Here is a 17,822-nt window from a genome sequence, read left to right as displayed (position 1 = left end):
TGTGCTTTTAGAATCCGAGGCATCCACTCAACCACCCAAACAACCCCCGGCGCCTGCGCCGATCAGCACCAGTCTTCTCATCGAATTCTTCCTCCTGGTTCTCCTCATCAGGGTTATCCGAGTAACGTTCCGTTCGCAAAGCCGCGATTGAGACAACGCCAAGGTCGAAGTCACCATCTTGCTCACCAAAGAAACTAGGAACAGTCAACACCAGCCTACAATGGAAAATAATGGAGTAGTAACTTACCTCCTAATCATAATTCCGAATCTCTTCACATTCTTCAAATTCAGCGGCTCAACATCCTTCTTCTCCTTGCCGCGATACGTAGGACGGAAATCACTCCACTTCACAAAGATGGTCTTGCGTCCCTCGGACCTGAAGTCAAACTCCCAACTCAAAGTACTCTGCTCACGACCATCGGATCGCTTGGGAAGAATCTCATCCTTCAAAGTAAGGGTATAGAGCTTGTTATCTGCGTGGTCGATGACAAGTTCAATGCCGTCGTAGCGCGACAAGTTCCAGGTGCGGTGTTCGCCGGTTGTACGCTGGGAAGCGAAGCCTGCACCGCCGAGGGTGGTGATATCGAGGTTGCCATGGAATTTGGCGACCAGAGAGGATGGAGAGCAAGTTAGGGTTGAGTGAGAGGCACCGCCGCGGACACGGTCATCCGAGGAGGTCCAGCCCTTGGAGTCCCAGGCTCTGCTAGGATGTTAAAGGGGATCATTGGGGTGATGTTTTGAGACGTACCGAACTCCGCCGAATAGAGGGAGGTGTGATGTTGGTGCCATGGTGTTTGTTAAGTGATGTGTAATGCGTTAAAGGTGAGTGAGTGATGGAGAATCTGGTGCGGAGGCGGTGTCGTGCGGAGATGACGTCATTGCAGATCGGATCGATCTATACTCTATTGTTTTCTACAGTTGAATGGCATTGTTACAATGTTGCATCAATTATGATCTAGTAGCTTCTATCTATGGGTATCATTTCGATGGTCAATAGTCAATAGCTCTTGTTCACATTTACACATGGGGTATTTGAATACTGTCTATGTACACGATCGTCAAACCCCGTCGCTCTGAATCATGCTTATGCACCTTTATCCTCCAATAAAAACTCATTCTGAGGGTGTCAATGCTGTATCCACCTCTCCATGAAGTTCATCCAATCCATGGAATCCCTCCTCAATCACCCATTTTTGGCCGTCCGGGTTATGAAGGACATGGCAGCTGGCACCAACCACCAGCAAGCCAGGTGGCCGTGAGCCAGCGGCTTCAAAGGCCATGCAGACGTGTTCCAGTGTTGAGCGGATAACACGCTGGTCAGGACAGGACGCACGCTCAACAATTGCGCAAGGGGTCTCCTTGGGCCAGAGGGGTCTAGAGCGCGTGGTGTCCTCCGCAGGGTATGCAGTAAGGGAGTCGATAAGGGCTGACAAGCGGTGGAGGGCCATTAAGAAAACCACAGTCTGAGTAGAAACATAGTTCGGCGGATTTGGCGCGGCACCTTTCCTGCCAGTTCCTGTACAGACCAGGACCTGATCAGAGACGCCGCGATGAGTCGCGGGGATGTCTGCGAATAGAGATGCGCTCATGGCGCTAGTGATGCCCGGCAGCACTACAGGGATATGGCCCTCGCCACGGAAGAATTCGAACTCTTCAGCCCCGCGGCCATAGAGGTACGGGTCACCCTGCTTCAATCGAAGCACCTGTTGTCCTTTCTTCAGCGCAGCGAGGCCCATCTGCAGAAGCTCTTCCTGTGCCTGATCGGCATTCCCTGGGAACTTGCGCGCAATATGAACTTCTGTTCTGCGAGGAATCAAGTCTAAGACTGGAGCCGGAACAAGTTTGTCAGCCAGAATGATATCCGCACTCTGAATAGCATTGTATGTGGCACGAGTGAGCAGGTCCGGGTGTCCGGGGCCAGAGCCAGCAAGTACAATCTTGCCTTTCTTCGAGACGCCATTGATTCCATTAGAATCTTGTGGGTCTTCCCTGCCGGAAGAATACGCTTTCAAGATGGCGTCAATATCAGCATCCGTGATAGAGCTCAATTTCCGCAGCGGCCAGTATTCGCAGATCTGTGACAACCAGCGCATCCGTCTTGTCTTTGCAGCAGCGACATCGCCCTCCGTGATCAATGCATTGAAGGTGTGGGTCTGGCCTGCCGCATCGTCGTCGTCGCCCTCTGGTGCCACCTCACCTAGTCCAGCAGCATTATCCTCCTCCCAGAGCGTCCGCCTCACAGCGCCCAGCCGATCAATAGCAGAGCCGAGATCTGCGGGGAGGAAAGCAGCAATCTCTCGTCGTAATCTAGAGGCAAGCTTGCAGCCGCGGCCAGAAGTGGTAATTCCAATATGCAGCGGGCCATCTGAGTAAGTCGAAAGCAGTGTGAATGAGCATAGTTCCGGGGCATCAGACACATTGATTGGAATTCTCAGACGCCGGCACAACCTTGAAATATGAGAACATGCTAGAAACATCGTTAACGTCGGTACATTGCACAGCGGAGGATCGAGAGGACCTACCTAATTCACTGTTGCCACCCAAAGTGACGAAGACTGTGTCCACCACACGGTCAACTTCCTCTCTGCCCAGGGTCGTCAGGTCATCATCTTGAAACTCGCGGCGCACCCATTCAGCAGAGCCATTGTTAATGTGCTCTGTCAGGGTAAAATGCATGTCGGCGGTCTCCGGCGCAATGATAATGGGCTTTGCGCCGGCTTCAAGACTCTTGGTACAGCGAGCAGCAGCCAAAGGATTGGCACCAACAATCAAATGAACTTGAGATTGCACATCCCATGCAGCCATCAATGGCGCTGGGCCCAAGTCATTTGAAGCGTCCTTCATAATGTCGTGTGCCGCAAAATGCGGGTTGCCCCTCCAAATCGTGGGGTTAAAGATAATGCTCCAAGCCTGTTGAACAAGCAAGCTAGGAGGGTTCCAAATATGGAATACTCAAATATTTGAAGCAGGGCCTCGATAGGCTGCTTGGCACGACCTATGCACAATTTCTCGACGTTTCCGCGGAGAAAGACGAATTACTCCGGAGTGAGTAACAGGCCAGTCACGATTGGTGATAACCGCTGATAAGGAATGGACCTGTTCACAATTGTTGCGCCACCGTGCAGAACTTGCGGGCAATAGTCCTGGGGTGTGTCGATATTGGTGATCAGCTATGGGCGTAAATATCAACAGCCGACTGCATACATAGAGATCGACAATGGGATTTGACGGAAATTTTTCTATACATCTGGAAATCCCGAAGCGGCTTAGAGCAAAATTGCGTGCTTTGGAGGCTTAGCTAATCTGTGACCTGAATTTTGAGGCAGCCAGAATTGCACTTCATATTTGCTCTCATAAGAGGTAAAACCTGAGGCTAGCCAAAGAAGGCCAGATGAAATGCTTAGATGATCGGATGTTGCTCAAGACAACCCAGTGTTGCTTTAACCCTTTGGGTTCATGTAATGAATGAAGACCTGATCTACCAGACCACTATACAATTTGGCCCCGGTAGACTGCTGGTCAGGCACCGAAAGTATGTGTTGAACAAAGACACAACACTAGAGATAATCAAACAATCAAACATGTTGGAACATCGATCGATTCTACTGTATTGAAGCTAAGTGTTGATCAGGTCACGTGCAGCGGAGCTGGCAGCTCAGCCAAGGGCGGAAACACGCCCCAGAGCTCCGGCGTCATCATCTCCTGCTCTGCATTCAACGAATTGCTTCCTCGGCACACCGTCGTGCCATCTGATTTCCATTTCCCCTTTGATACCTTTCTCTCACGACTCCCAAACGAATTTTCTTTACACCCGTCACCATGTCCGACGGCGGCCTGTTGAAGCCCGAGAAGGACTTCACAAAGGAGGCCGACAAGGTCATCCCGGAGGCTGAGGCCCTCGCAAAGGTCCGGTCCGCATCTCCTGGAGCTTGATTTGATTTCTGACATTTATTTCTGCAGACCGATGCCCAGGGTGCCATCGACAAGCTGTTGGCGTTGGAGAAGCAGACACGACAGGTATGATCTGTTCCTTTCCACCACCATCCAAATACACGCTGACTCTCTGAACCAGGCCTCCGACCTTGCCTCTACATCGCGCCTCTTGATCGCCATCGTCACCATCGCCAAGAACTCCGGCGACTGGAATCTCCTCAACGACCAAGTGCTCCTCCTCTCCAAGAAACATGCCCAGCTCAAGCAGGCCACGACGAGGATGGTGCAGGCGGTGATGAAGTTCCTTGATGATACTCCTAACGTGGATGTCAAGCTGTCCGTCATTGAGACTTTGCGGACAGTCACCGAGGGCAAGGTATGTCAGCCGTCCCAACCTTTGGGCGTTTCTAACAGAAGCAGATCTTCGTTGAAGTCGAGCGTGCCCGCGTGACCCGAATTCTTTCGAACATCAAGAAGACACAAGGTGATCTGACTGCTGCGGCCGATATTCTGTGCGAGCTGCAAGTGGAGACCTTTGGATCGATGACACGGAGGGAAAAGACAGAGTTCATCCTGGAGCAGGTTGGATTGTGTATCGAGCGTGGAGACTGGACACAGGCTTCGATCCTGATCCGTAAGATCAACAAGCGATACTTCAACCGCAAGCCTAAGAAGAGCGCCGAGGAAATCGAGAAGCTCAAGAAGCAAGCGGAAGAGCGCGAAAAGACCCGTGGACCGGATGAGCCGCCGATGGAGGTGGACGACGATGTGACCGACCTCAAACTCCGTTACTACGACCAGCAAATCACCCTCGCCAATCACGACTACAAGTATCTGGATGTTTGCAAGAACTACCGAGAAGTCCTGGATACCGAGGCTGTCGAGAACAACCCCGAGCACCTGCGTGCAGTATGTTTTTTATCACCGCGATTCAAATTGCCCATAAACTAACAAGCATGACAGTCCCTTGCTCGCATCGTCTATTATATCGTCCTGTCCCCATATGACAACGAGCAGTCAGACCTTCTGCACCGTATCCAACAAGACTCGCGCCTGCCCCAGGTTCCCGAGGAGGCCCGTTTGATCAAGCTGTTCACCATTCCCGAGCTTATGCGCTGGCCCATGGTCGCCGAGCAATTTGGTCCTCATCTGTGCGGCACCGACGTGTTCGACGCCGAGGCCAAGCAGTCTACCGAGAACCAGGCCAGCCGGAGATGGGAGGATCTGCGCAAGCGGGTCATTGAGCACAACGTGCGCGTGGTTGCCAAATACTACACCCGCATCCAGATGGGCCGGTTGACCCAGCTTCTAGATCTGACCGAGGAGGAGACGGAGAAGTATATCAGCGAGCTGGTGTGCTCGAAGACCATCTATGCTAAGATTGACCGCCCTGCGCGACTAGTCAACTTTGCTAAGCCCCGGGATGCAGATGATGTGCTGAACGAGTGGAGCAGTGATATGAAGAGCCTGCTCGGTCTGTTGGAGCGGGTCGACCACTTGATCACCAAGGAGGAGATGATGGCTCGCATCCTGCCCTCTCAGGAGAAGGCCAAGGCTCGCTGATTCGTTTGGGATGGATGGGAATACTGCCTTTGTAAAATAATCGGTAGACCCTAAACCGTTACACCATTGTGTCGAGATTCGTTCACCTGCACGTTCGTATGTATACTCGCTGGAAATATCAAGATTAAACCTTCCAGGGGTTCATTCGTATTGATAGAAATTGTCTATGTTTCGCGTCAGTCCTGAGGCTTTTCACCATCTGTTGATTGTAAGATTCTTCCGTATTGTCTAAAAGGTTATCTATATTCGTGGGGTTCTAATGGGGTTCTAATCTAGGTAGCATCCACACCCAACTATATACATCCCGATACGTCTCAGAATGGCACATCCATATCATTCACATCTTCCTCGTCCTTCGACTTTCCACCATTGCCTATGTTATCCTTCTCCAACTGTTTCCGAATAAATTGAACCGCAGCATCAAGGTAAGGCCGTTGACTGGGCACAAAGTGACCACCAGGATGGAAAACCACGGACCCATCTTTCTCCGGCTCCCCAGCACATGAATCCATCAACGCCCTACTCCTCGACTCATCCACAACCGAATCCAAAGTCCCAAGAATATGCAACGCCGGGGTTTGAATAGGCGGGTGCTCGTAGTAAGCCCGATACCTCGCCCCAGGCGCCCGGAACCCACTATACAACAGCGCAAACTTGAGCGGCGAATTCTGCAATTGTTCAAAAGCCATCGGCCAAGAAATACCTGGCGCTCCGTCAGATGTGTCTTTTTCAAAATGCTCGAATGCTTCTTTCCGACCCGGCTCTAGCAACGCCGCTACCATCGCAGCCATGGTCGCACCCTGCGAGAACCCAATCACACCGTCGAAGGGACCTTGTTCGGCAATAACCTTGGCCACGGCTGCAAGTCCGTCATCCATACCCTGGTACAATGGCGGGTCTGCTGTGTTTGATCGGCGCCACCAGCCGTAAGCCTCGGTCTCCTCTTCCTCCGCATTATCGGACGGTTCATAGCCCGGGATATCACTCGCTCTCAGACGCAAAGGCCCAGTCGGGTAAACGGCGTCGACTTCGTGTAGAGGGAATGCTTTCTGGATGTGTTTGACCAGGGCGCGGCTTTTTGCGTGGAAAAGGGTACCGGACTGCGTGTAGCCATGCAGCATGAGCAACTTGAGCGGCTGGCGCGCCGATGAAGGATTCGGAGCCATTGGTAAAGATCGATTGGCTATATTGGCTGTGGTGAGAAAGAGAGAGGAGTGCTGGCTTTGGACATTGGGGAAAGAGAGAGTGAGTCAAGGTGAGGCGCGAGTATCGGATTTCCGATAAGAGATAAGCGCCGAAACATAGAACTCTCCTCGACTCACTCTGGGTATTTCGTCACATCATCCAAGCACATACTCCGTCAAGTACACCATGAGTGGACAAGCCGGTAACCTCGACCTCGAGAGCCTGAACGAGCAAATATCCGAGCTTCTCGAGTATGTTTACTCTCGTCCTAACAGAGAAAGAAACGCCATGCGCTATTGAGGCATATTTCTGTCGCCATTGCGAAACTACACCCTACTTCAAAGAATACTGTTAACATAAAACACACAGCGCATTCGAAGCCCACCCCCAAATGCAACCCCCAGCAACACATCCCACCGTCTTCTTCCTGATGGACTTTGTCCGCAATACACAAAAAGAGCTAAAGCGAGTCGACGCCCAGAAATACGCAGCCGGCGACCAAGCCGCGCGCGAACAAGTGCAGGAAGTCATAGGACGGAACCAGTTCGCCTGCATGCTTCTTAACGACTCGTCTGGCAGGCTGTCGCTCATGACGGGCAGTGACCCGAACAATCCCGTTGACTTTGGCGCAGATGTCAAGGCTAAGGCACGGGCTTTGACGGAGGGTTAACTATGGCTTGTCTAATTCATTTGTTCTTGTTTGACCGTTCAGCGAGGATCGAGTCCAGTGGTTCCCACGGAAAAGGAAGAAAACCCGCCTAGGATTCATGTGATGACTTTTTATTTTCTCTTTTATGTCTCTCGTTAATTTTCTGTAAGGTTGATGAACTGTCCTGTCTTTCGCGATGCACGATCAGAGAAAAACGTTAATACTATGATTTAAATTGAGAGAATAAGTATTTCTGCATTTGCATTTGCATTTTTTCCCAATTATTATTTCAAGGCTGGCTTCCAACCTTCTAAATTCAAATGCCAGGATCTTGAAGTATATACACTAGGGCCATATCTGAAGAATATTAATGTCATTTTCTCGCGGGACTCCCTCGAATACCCAGTAAATCTCCAAATTGACATCAGCGCCATTCCATAAAACAGTTGCATTCTCGATCATTCCAATCGGTTCTCCAATATGTTAGACCCTAAAGGTGGATATGAAGAAAATGATGTCATGCATATAGGTGTATCTAGGAAACCAGCCGCGTACTGTTACGTAGCCGGGGTGGAGAACCCAAGACAGTAATAATGCACGTCCTCGGCTGCGGGGCAGGGGAGAACCTAAAGAGGACGGAGTCTTCGGATGAGGGCTGGCATGAGATTTAGAGTCTCTGGCTTTGCATGGGTTTGGGGATGGTTGGGTGGTGTAATGGAGGCTAGCTTGGAAGGTATCGAGCGCCGTTGGCTACCACTAGGCTTTTGAGGGAACTTCTATTTGATGTATCCTTTTATATTAGACCTTGGATGGATCTAAGATACCAGCAGGGTCTATGCCCTTTACAGCCGACATGAGTGGTTGGCACCTACAATGTACTTTGCTTTTACTTTTATTTCTACTTCTACGCAGTGCCAGTACCAGGTACAACTCGGATTGAGGAACCAGTATACAGGAAATGCAGTACATGAGAAAGACTAAAAACATAGGACACGGCACAAGCGAAGCAAGGTGCCCTTTGTGCCAGATATCCGGAACTCCCTGAGCTGAATGCTGCGTGCTTTTGGCGAATGCGCGAGTCATTCCATCTTCTATCTGTCATCAATGAGAACATTAAACCAAAAAAAGACGCTGTGGTGCATCATCAAGCGGAGCAAGTAGGACAACGGAGACGATCAAAGCGCCACATTTCAATTTTTGGTTTTTCCGGGGGCATAAAGAGAAAGAAGTTGGTATGGATCGTATCATATCATTGCCTCCTCTAACCCCCGACACTTTTCCTTGTCAAGGGTGTTTTTGATTTCCCCGTGAAAGGTGGTTATAGAAAAAGAGAAAAAGGTGGTATGTGACATTTTGAACGGCGGTCTCCGTAAAAAAAGAACCGTGAACCGGACCGAAGCAAAGGTCGAAAATCCGGAACTGGTATTTTCATCCTAGTTGCTCCATGCTATCCTCTGTGCGTTTCAACAAGACAAAAAAGAAATTTCATTTGCGCGTCTCGTTTACTTTCGGCGGAAAGAGCAGCCCTCAGTCAGACGGGCCTTGCCACCGGTGGGCTGGCAAAGGACGGTCGAGCAGCCGGCGCAGATGACGACGGTCTGGGCGTGCGAGAAGACGGTGGTGATGGTGAAGCAGCCGGGGCACTTGACATCCATGAAGAAGGAGCGGGGCTGGGGCACAAGGGTCTGCACAGCGATATCCAAGTCAGCGTTCTGTTCGTATTTTCCTGGCGAGTGATTCTCCTTCTCATCGGCGGGGGTGGCGAAGGTTCGATGTTCGGTCATCCCAATCCATCTCCCTTGTCCACCTTTGTGCCTTGTGCGTCGGATATCGAATTTCGAGGGTTTCGTACCTTAAGCTTGTGCTTGCGAGCCTCAGCCTGAGGCGTGGGGTTGAGAAGGTCGACCGCGAGAACCTGTTGGCGATGATTGTTAGCACTTGATGATTTTTGTACAGGGGCGTGTGTCAAGCCCCGTCCGGGCCCTCTGTTGTGTGTGCATCGAGAAAAATCGAGAGCCGGGACGAAGAGCGACGACGAGGGTGGCAGCTTACCATCTTGACGATAGAAGATCAGCGAGGGAGTTGATGAATGGCGCTGATGGCGATGGCCTTGTGTGAGTGGAATGGATCCCAGGAGAAGTCTGAAGGGATTTGTCGATGGGGCGGTAGGGCTTGTGCCCTCGCTTGACTCCCCGATTCGGGCAGGCGCGAGGGGAAGCACCCGCCAATCAAGATGCTCTATTTACTCCGCCTTCGCAGATACATGGTTCTGCCTGGAGAATCGGGCAGGCAGTCAAGTGCTTGAACCTTCTACAGTTTACCCGCATCAACACGCATCTTCAGGAGCTTTCCATTTGCATCACACATTACGTCTCATATTCTATAACTCCACTCGGAGAGAAGTACCGGTGTTGAAAACTTATGTACTGCTGAATTCAATCATGAGCCACCACATTATCCTTTTCTTTTTATGAGCAGCTCTCCCACCTCGCCCCGCGATCGCGTGACCGAGGTTGAACTATTCGCCACGCAGACCTCGCCTTCTCTAGAGGGTCTTCTTCGACGCACCCTCGACCTGGGCCTTGACTGCTGAGCCATTCTTGCTCTCAGTCCCCTCAACATACGGGTACTTGATCGTCAAGCACCAGATGTCGACGTAGTCGCAGATGGTGGTGATCACATCGAACTGGAAGAATTAGCGGGATACATAACAGGAACGCAAAGGGAACCTACCACGAAGCTACCATACACGGCGACGGCCATACCAAGACATCCGAAGACGAACATTGTCTGCCTGAAGATATCGCCAAGCACGGGAGTCGACCAGAGCCCGAAAACAGGACCGGCGCTATCTACAACACTGAGAGCGAGCGGCAAAAGCAGGACGTTATAGTAGGGGAAACCGGACTGAACGAGGTGACCAACGATCATGCGACCAACGGCGTAAGCATTGATCAGGCTGACATACAGACCGAAGGGAATGGTGTAGTTCTCCAGGACGGCCGGGTTCAGGTAAAGATAGGCAGGGACCAATGTCCAGATGGCGAACATGGGCAGCAGGCCATACAGAGGCGCGAGAGGGTCCTGACCGCGCTCGCGACGGACCTGCATGACGTGCATAATACTCGAACCGGTGGCAAAGAAGAGCACGAGCGCGCCGTACACCAGGTACCACTGTGTCCAGGGCATGTTGTACACCTGCTCGGAAAGGAAGCCGGGCTTGGACACTCCGACGCTCTCCAGCATCGATTGATGCCAGAAGCTGCCGCCGCCCATGTAGGCGGTGATCGCGTAGACCAAGCAGAGAGTCAGAACACCCTCGACGGGACCGGAGATGATTCCTAGAGTGAGAACCTGAGTGTAGTACTCATCCCAAGTCTGGACGTAGAAAGTCATAGTTGCTGGACGATGTTAGAACTGCATGCGAGGCGAAGCACTCGGGCACGTTTCTTACATCCGAAAAGAGCCAGGAAAGTCATCCACGACTGGCCAAGGTTCATAGCCGACGCGAAAATCAGAACACCCAGTCCAGTGTTACAAGCATCGACACCTATAAAACAGTCAATCTCTGTCCCCATCTCAATAATCAAGTAATCCTCGAACATACTGTGATCGAAGAGCTCGCCCAGAGGCCCGCTCTGTTTCGTCCTCCGCCTAATCCAAGGTTCAGTCGCGATCCAAACGCCAGAAGCAAAAATTAAACGTACGCCTGCATGCCGTCAACGGCATCAAAAGTCTGATACAGGAACAAGCCGAGCGCGCAGCTGGCGTAAACCCAAGGCGGGCAGTCCGTGTCGAGATTGGGGTTGTACCACATAACGGTGAGGAAATTAAGCACCACAAACATAAATCCAGTGAGGGTGATCTACCACAGATTAACGAGTGCGTTAGACAAGAGTCTCTCGTGGACAGGACTCACGGCATTGGGACTGTCGCGAAGAAAAGGAACAAAGAGAGCAAAAGGTTAGCCACTGCGCAAATTCCAGCAAGCCCGCAAAGCTCCCACGCGCGAGTTTGAAGCTGCCGAATCGAGGGTAGAACTCACGCCATGCCCATGGGGAAAAGACCAATCACGCATTTACTGTAGAACGGCTTCATCACGAACCGACTGAGGAGCGAGTGGTCGACGCCGGCATATTTGTAGTTGCGAAGGTTGGGAAGGTGATGTTGGCGAATGTACACCATTCTGGCGACTGTGTCCGACGAATCTGTCTTAACGCATATGCTCGAGGATCGCTAGGTCCAGGAAGGACGAGGGAAATCAGAGGCTTCGGCCGAGGAGTGGACGCGCGGATGCGGTGCGGGTTCAGGGACGAGTTTGCGAACGAAGAGAGCGACGCTTGGGAGAGTTGGGTTTATAAGAGAAGGGAAAGGAAAATAGGTCGGTGCCAACTGATTTACAGGGAAAAGAAGGCCCCGCTGGAGAGCAAGAGCGGGATTCGTCGAGATCGGCGCCAAAAACAAAACAGCGGAAAAAAAAGAGGCCACTTTGTCGGCGGTGGAGATCGGGTACGGAGTATACCCCAACAGTTTATTTTCGATATTGATCAACATGCGAATGTCTTGATTTGCGTTATTCCTTACGACTGCCTTGACTGCCGTTCCCCTGATGATCTGAACTCGTCTCGACGTCTACGATTCTCTCGGCAAAGCACGTGCGACAGCGAATCGCTCTGAGGAGGTTTCTTTCCGCGGTGCCAATGAGATGCTTCACAACCGAATGATCGTCCATGCAACAAGTGGGGTTACCCGAGGCCGTTGCTTTCGGTTGAGATTTAAGAGAGTACGGATATTGTACTGCGCAAGAAAAGTAGAATGTATGCTGGTGACTCCATGCCTAGATACACGATACAGAGTATAGGTGCCTGATAATCTCGATGCCCCCCTAGGCCATACAGTACGCGCTGCAGAAAAAATGGAATAAAACCCAACACCGGATGAGGCTAGTCGGAGAGGTGGAGTAGGAGTTGGCCAGGGTGCCTGGCCCTTTAGCTTTTAGCCCTACAGCCCTTTTGCTCTGGCCCTTCAACCGACTGGGCTCCACGGCATGGGAACCAGAATCCGACTCTGCATCGTCTGGATCAGAGGAACGGTCTTGTGCACGGTTTCAGCCCAGCCCTCAACGCCCCACGACTGCTCTCGGCGGATTTTGCGCTCCTCCAGGTTGGCAAACTGCCATAGATGGTGAACCGTGTTCAAATCGCCAATTTGCACGAACCACGCGCCAACGCCTTCCATGACTTCGCGACGGGCGGTCAGACCGCGCCGCCAGTGTGACTCCCATTCCAATAGGTTGCCCGGGTGTAGTGTGTACGATCGAAGCTCGAAGATTCCACCCAACTGGCGCGGCGGGGTCGTAGGCCAAAATGAGAATTCCTGCATCAGTGAGGTCTTCTTACTCTTAATAAGACTCTTCAACTTGCGATCAAACTCGGGGAACTCGGGGTGCTCCGATATGTTGTGCAGGGAGGCATGGTAGCCCTCGTAGCGCTGGTATTCCCAAATGTGAACTTTCTGGGTTAGGTCTGTTCCAGTGTTTGGGGGAGGGTCGACTCACTGAAGGTGTCGTTGTCACCCACTTGAGTGCGCCAGCTGCCAACTAGGTTGACCCGGTTCTCCTCCGTGCCGGCCATGCGGGGGTACCACTTGCCCACCAGCTCCACATACTCATCCACCTTGTCGGGCTTGACATCATGGAACACGATCGAGTGGACATACTTGCCACGAGCCAACACCTCGGAAAAGGAGCGCTGGATGTCCTTGTCGAAGTGCTGACCCTCCTTAGTGCCGTAGATCAACGAGGACAGCGGATTGCGCTTAGACTGGGAATCTTGCGACTGTTCTTCTCCTATAGAACAATGCATGGCGAGTGAGCCCATTGCCTCGTGATCAAGAGCTTTGGCCGCATCAAAAACAGGGCGGGATTGATTATAATAGCTCGCATTGCTCACATGCGGAGCAGTGGGAGCGGACTCACGGGAAGGGGTAGAGGCAGAAGCATTGACAGACTGACTCTCTTGCTGTTCCTTTCTTTTACGAGCCTCCTCGAGGTTCTCGCGAAACTCCTTCTGCCGTCTGTTGTAATCAGCCGAGTTGGCTGTCAGGTCTCGAATCGAAGGGGCCCGGTAGGCCACCGCGGAGGAACTGAAGGGGCGCGCCAGCGACGTTGCCGATCTCACAAAACGCGGAGATAGCATTGTGGTCAGGGGAGGAAGTGGATTGACAAAAATAAAAAGACAATTGTGTTTGAAAGTAGGAAGGGGGGAGGTGTGGCCACGACGGATTCAAGGAAGGGGACGACAGAACCAAGTAGAGTCGCACATGCAAAGGGTGGGGGATAAGGAGAGTGTAGAACGTAGAGAGGAGGGGGGAGGAGGGGAGAAGAGAGAAGACAGAGAATAGAGGGTAGAGCGAAGAGACAAGAATGAAGAGGGGGAAGAAAGAGGAGATGATCGGACAGGGATTAGGCTGAAGGGGAAGGAGGGAGGAAAGGGCACGCGAGATCGACTGGAATTCCGGGGCTAGAGTGTGTTTCGTGTAATTAATTCCTCGAAGACTCCGTGTTTAGAATCCACTTGTATTGATTTGACTAGAGACGGTCAGAGACTGGGGCTGAGTATGGCAAGCTGCAGTGCATGTGCGGGGAAAGGTGAAGCTGTCCCAAACCGGGGCATCGGGGGAACGGGCAAACAGGGTGGGTAATGATGACATCGAGACTGGTACGGATTTCCACCATCGATGTACTGTGGATTATGGATTATGGATTATGGCGATCTCCTCCAATCCCATATCTTCCTGGCTATGTTATTACCCACACTCGACCCCCTCGCATCGAAGTATCTGCCGTTGGACGGCGTACTGCAGCGGATATCGGCGATTATCTGCCTCCTCCCAAGCTGAACACAGGACGATCGTCGTTGATGGCTTTTCGCCATCATGACGAAGGGCTCCAATTGTACTCCATCATACTCCACAGTCCTTCACTTACTGTACGCCAGTGGACACGGTCGGATCATCATTAAATACCTTAGTAGCTAGATGTAGCTAGATGAGCTCAGGTGTATGTATGTAGGACGAACCAATCCGGCATGACGTCGACAGCCGATTGGCCACCGCCCGGCAGATCTCTCAATCATCCCACCATCGTTCACCTCGACATCCTCTGGGACATCATGGCTGACTGCAATCCTCCTCTTTCTTACGAGGCTTCGGCCACAACTACCCACCAGCACGAGGCAACCTCACTGCCCTCAGAGGTGGTCTCATGTCTGAAGAATTCTCGCTTCGTAGGTCTCCCGCCGTCCTCATCACCACGATCCCACTGACTATGGCTTCAATCAGCTTCATTTGGCAACATGTGACAATCTCACTCCCCATATCTCCCTCATGTCCTACACCTATCTCCCCTCGACCCCCTTTGACCCCTACCCGACCATTATCATGACCACCAACCCCTCATCGCGCAAGACCAACCACCTGCTGTCCAACCCGCGTGTGTCCCTGCTGGTCCATGACTGGGTGTCTCACCGTCCGCCGACTCGCACTACTAACCCGCACGGTGAACGTGATGGATCTCCTCCGCCCGCGGCGACCCGCTCATCGTTGGCAAGCCTGCTTCTCAACCTGAACACTAGCGCCCTATCCAGCATCTCTACCACCATCACCGGCCAGGCACGCTTCCTCGAGCCTGACTCGGAAGAAGAAAAGTGGTGTAAGGAGCGGCATTTGGAGAACAATACATTTGAGGAAGAGGAGATGACCCTCTTTGGTCAGCAGCAGGCTCAGGACCCGAGCCTGAGACGGCCTAGCCTGGCTATCGATAGCGATGTTCGGGTTGTGACTGTGCAAGTCCGCGAGGGCCGCATTGCGGACTGGAAGGGCGGAGTCCGTGACTGGATTCTGCTTCCGCTTGAGCAGACCCGGGAAGGCCTTGTCAATGGCGTCTAGCCGGGACCGTGTGCCATTTGATTATCTTTACAAAATGAGTCGCAACACAATGATGTCGAATTCTTGGAAATTATATCGAGAGATGACTGATATCGGATGGAAGACCAATGACAGATTGCGAAATGGATGTGACTTGGAGATGCCATAGGCTGGTAATTCGCCTAGTTTAAACACAACCACCAGTAGCACGAGTAGGATATCAGTAAAAAGCAACATATACAAAATATACACCACCAACGGTTCATTCCATACCTCTCTAAAGTGAATGTCTAATAGTCAAACCGGGAAAGGCGGTTCAGATATCAACCTTATCGGAGTCGGAGCTCCCAGCTTCTCCGCAACTCAAAAAACCATAACCTCTCAAACTCCTCGGAAAACTCCACAAGAAATGAGCACCTAGCTTCCTCTTTCCTCTTCTTTCCTCCTCTTTCCTCTATCTCAAACCTCAAAACCACAACTAGTTTCTTCAAAATGAGACTCGCCCACCTCCACCTCCCACACACAACGCCCTTCAAACGGGTCTCCGAGCTCCAACAAGCCCTGACAACGCGCTTCCTCGCATACAAGAAACTCGCTTCTCCAGGTTCAATATCCTCACAAAACACAACCTCAACCCTGAAATCACACCCACCACCACCACCGGACCCGACAATCATAACGTTCACCCCAAACCCGGTCTACACCACCGGCCGCCGTGACCTCCCACCTTCAAATACCTGTGCCTCCCCAGTCCTCTCCCTCCCGCCGGCCCTCGAACCAATCCGGTCTCTTTTAACACCTGGTCTCGGTACAAAAGCGGAGTACGTTCCGACGCTGCGCGGGGGTCAAACGACGTACCATGGACCAGGGCAAATGGTAGCATACACAATCCTGGATTTAAAAAGACTTGGATTGACGCCACGGTGTCATATTCGGGTTTTGGAAAACAGTGTTATTGATCTGTTGAAGAGATACGGGGTGAAGGGCTTTGTGACTGAGGACCCGGGGGTCTGGGTGAATGATGGCGAGGCGAAGAAGATTACCGCGGTGGGGGTGCATTTGAGGAGGAATATTAGCAGTTTTGGAGTTGGATTGAATGTTACGAATGAGCCTCTGTGGTTCTTTAGACAGATTGTCGCGTGCGGGTTGGAGGGGAAGGAGGCGACTAGTCTTGAGGGAGTTGGTGTTTCCGTTGGTATTGATGAAGTTGCGAGTGGCTTTACTGAGTGTTTTGTTAAGCGGGTGAATGAGGACTTTGCTTGTGATGGGGCGTCTGGAGAGAAGATTGAGGAGGTGTATTCTGTTCGGGAAGAGGATCTTATGCTACAAGGTATCTAGGTATCTACCAGGAGGTATGGGAGGAATGGGAGTAGATGTGGTAATGAGCCAGATGAGCAATGTAATAGAAATTATATAGTATATTTGGACGTGAAAAGTAGAGAGCCAACCTCGCTAATATGCGTCGTCACTGACAACATCTGGGTGTCCAGATCAGACATGAAGGGTACATCGTAGAAATGACAAAATGCATGGGGAATCAACAAGTCAGGGGGGAATAAAAACAGAGCGTTACGCATGTCGATCAGAGGATCACACATGACGAACCCGAGCTCTTTGAACCGGCAGGCTTGACCTCAAGAGCAACCTTGGCCGCCTCGTAGAAGCTTTCCCTAATACCGCGGTTTTGGACAGCAGAGCATTCTATAATCGTCAGCGAGTTGTCCACAAGGCGTACCACAACATAACATACCCAAGTACTTTACAGCGCCAATCTCCTTCGCCTTAGCCAGGCCCTGATCGAACGAGATCGTGTTGGGGTTATCATTCATCTCATCATCCTTCCGCAAGTCGCACTTAAGCGCGGTAAGACACACGCGCACGCCAGGACAATTCTCATTGATCTCAGCAATCCACTTAGACCCGACATTCTCAAAAGAATCCGGGCTATCGACACTAAAGCAGAGCATGAGCACGTGTGTGTCCTCATAGGATAGCGCGCGCAAGCGGTCGAATTCCTCCTGACCAGCCGTATCCCATAGCGAAAGTTCCATATGTACATTGTCGACGAAGATATCTAAGTGCGTGAGAATGAGACATGTCCGACTAGAGCAAAGGGCATACCGTGGACGTAGTTTTCTGTTCATCTGGTTAGCAACACGTTCAACCTTCTCGGGGGTGGCGCATACCAAAGACCGTAGGTTCACTGCGCAGCAAATCACAGCGGTTAGTAGCTTTACTCTCTATCTGCCAAGTGTGGGGTATGAAGGGAGGCCCTTACTAAACCGTAGGGAAGAATCTATTCGAAGGGAATTATCAGCATTGGTTCGGAGACGCGGGGGTCAGCTCGGGGAGGGGAAGGGGGGGAGGGGGGAGTGCGCACCCTCTTGTGAAGACGTTCAACGCAGAAGTCTTGCCGCAGGCACCGTCGCCGCTGTTTTTGGAAGTGTTAGTATTCGCGCGAAAGGTCCAGCCTCTAGGTAAACTGACAGGAGCACCATCTTGCGCTGTACGACTTTCTGACGCCCGCACAGCTCCATTGCGACTGGTGGGTACTCGAAGGGGGGAT

General features: G+C 51.8%; 11 protein-coding genes across 11 annotated transcripts; 4 read left to right on the top strand and 7 right to left on the bottom strand.

The window, feature by feature from the left end:
- Nucleotides 1-7: 7 nt before the first annotated feature.
- N7443_007809 (CIA30 family protein) lies at nt 8-789 on the bottom strand (the record flags this gene model as incomplete). Its single annotated transcript, XM_056887865.1, has 3 exons — nt 8-194; nt 248-700; nt 749-789. 3 exons carry the CDS (start codon nt 787-789, stop codon nt 8-10), a joined length of 681 nt encoding a protein of 226 aa, XP_056739556.1.
- A 323-nt stretch (nt 790-1,112) lies between these two features.
- Nucleotides 1,113-2,844, bottom strand: N7443_007808 (putative siroheme synthase; the record flags this gene model as incomplete). The annotated part of the gene is made up of 2 exons (XM_056887864.1): nt 1,113-2,467; nt 2,523-2,844. 2 exons carry the CDS (start codon nt 2,842-2,844, stop codon nt 1,113-1,115), a joined length of 1,677 nt encoding a protein of 558 aa, XP_056739555.1.
- Nucleotides 2,845-3,819: 975 nt separating this feature from the next.
- On the top strand, nt 3,820-5,496 carry N7443_007807 (proteasome regulatory particle lid subunit RPN5; the record flags this gene model as incomplete). The annotated part of the gene is made up of 5 exons (XM_056887863.1): nt 3,820-3,906; nt 3,961-4,017; nt 4,073-4,309; nt 4,354-4,842; nt 4,897-5,496. The coding sequence occupies 5 exons, from the start codon at nt 3,820-3,822 to the stop codon at nt 5,494-5,496; spliced, it is 1,470 nt and encodes a 489-aa protein (XP_056739554.1).
- A 314-nt stretch (nt 5,497-5,810) lies between these two features.
- Nucleotides 5,811-6,662, bottom strand: N7443_007806 (alpha/beta hydrolase; the record flags this gene model as incomplete). Its single annotated transcript, XM_056887862.1, has 1 exon — nt 5,811-6,662. One exon carries the CDS (start codon nt 6,660-6,662, stop codon nt 5,811-5,813), a length of 852 nt encoding a protein of 283 aa, XP_056739553.1.
- Nucleotides 6,663-6,867: 205 nt separating this feature from the next.
- Nucleotides 6,868-7,351, top strand: N7443_007805 (uncharacterized protein; the record flags this gene model as incomplete). Its single annotated transcript, XM_056887861.1, has 2 exons — nt 6,868-6,932; nt 7,051-7,351. 2 exons carry the CDS (start codon nt 6,868-6,870, stop codon nt 7,349-7,351), a joined length of 366 nt encoding a protein of 121 aa, XP_056739552.1.
- A 1,481-nt stretch (nt 7,352-8,832) lies between these two features.
- On the bottom strand, nt 8,833-9,385 carry N7443_007804 (40S ribosomal protein eS27; the record flags this gene model as incomplete). The annotated part of the gene is made up of 3 exons (XM_056887860.1): nt 8,833-9,015; nt 9,183-9,245; nt 9,383-9,385. 3 exons carry the CDS (start codon nt 9,383-9,385, stop codon nt 8,833-8,835), a joined length of 249 nt encoding a protein of 82 aa, XP_056739551.1.
- A 490-nt stretch (nt 9,386-9,875) lies between these two features.
- N7443_007803 (aminoalcoholphosphotransferase) lies at nt 9,876-11,515 on the bottom strand (the record flags this gene model as incomplete). The annotated part of the gene is made up of 7 exons (XM_056887859.1): nt 9,876-10,016; nt 10,064-10,731; nt 10,785-10,880; nt 10,938-10,984; nt 11,038-11,195; nt 11,250-11,259; nt 11,376-11,515. 7 exons carry the CDS (start codon nt 11,513-11,515, stop codon nt 9,876-9,878), a joined length of 1,260 nt encoding a protein of 419 aa, XP_056739550.1.
- An 840-nt stretch (nt 11,516-12,355) lies between these two features.
- N7443_007802 (NIPSNAP family protein) lies at nt 12,356-13,527 on the bottom strand (the record flags this gene model as incomplete). The annotated part of the gene is made up of 2 exons (XM_056887858.1): nt 12,356-12,840; nt 12,888-13,527. 2 exons carry the CDS (start codon nt 13,525-13,527, stop codon nt 12,356-12,358), a joined length of 1,125 nt encoding a protein of 374 aa, XP_056739549.1.
- A 975-nt stretch (nt 13,528-14,502) lies between these two features.
- On the top strand, nt 14,503-15,277 carry N7443_007801 (pyridoxamine 5'-phosphate oxidase family protein; the record flags this gene model as incomplete). Its single annotated transcript, XM_056887857.1, has 2 exons — nt 14,503-14,616; nt 14,672-15,277. The coding sequence occupies 2 exons, from the start codon at nt 14,503-14,505 to the stop codon at nt 15,275-15,277; spliced, it is 720 nt and encodes a 239-aa protein (XP_056739548.1).
- Nucleotides 15,278-15,748: 471 nt separating this feature from the next.
- On the top strand, nt 15,749-16,594 carry N7443_007800 (lipoyl(octanoyl) transferase LIP2; the record flags this gene model as incomplete). The annotated part of the gene is made up of 1 exon (XM_056887856.1): nt 15,749-16,594. The coding sequence occupies one exon, from the start codon at nt 15,749-15,751 to the stop codon at nt 16,592-16,594; it is 846 nt and encodes a 281-aa protein (XP_056739547.1).
- A 244-nt stretch (nt 16,595-16,838) lies between these two features.
- Nucleotides 16,839-17,793, bottom strand: rho3 (Rho family GTPase RHO3; the record flags this gene model as incomplete). Its single annotated transcript, XM_056887855.1, has 7 exons — nt 16,839-16,957; nt 17,007-17,330; nt 17,378-17,392; nt 17,443-17,459; nt 17,535-17,552; nt 17,637-17,687; nt 17,744-17,793. 7 exons carry the CDS (start codon nt 17,791-17,793, stop codon nt 16,839-16,841), a joined length of 594 nt encoding a protein of 197 aa, XP_056739546.1.
- Between the last annotated feature and the right edge of the window lie 29 nt (nt 17,794-17,822).

This window comes from Penicillium atrosanguineum, assembly GCF_028827265.1.
Source record: "Penicillium atrosanguineum strain IBT 20685 chromosome Unknown utg000006l_segment0_segment0, whole genome shotgun sequence".
Classification (NCBI taxonomy): Eukaryota; Fungi; Ascomycota; class Eurotiomycetes; order Eurotiales; family Aspergillaceae; genus Penicillium; species Penicillium atrosanguineum.
Note: the sequence above shows the minus strand (reverse complement) of the source record. Positions and strands in the feature narration are given on the sequence as shown.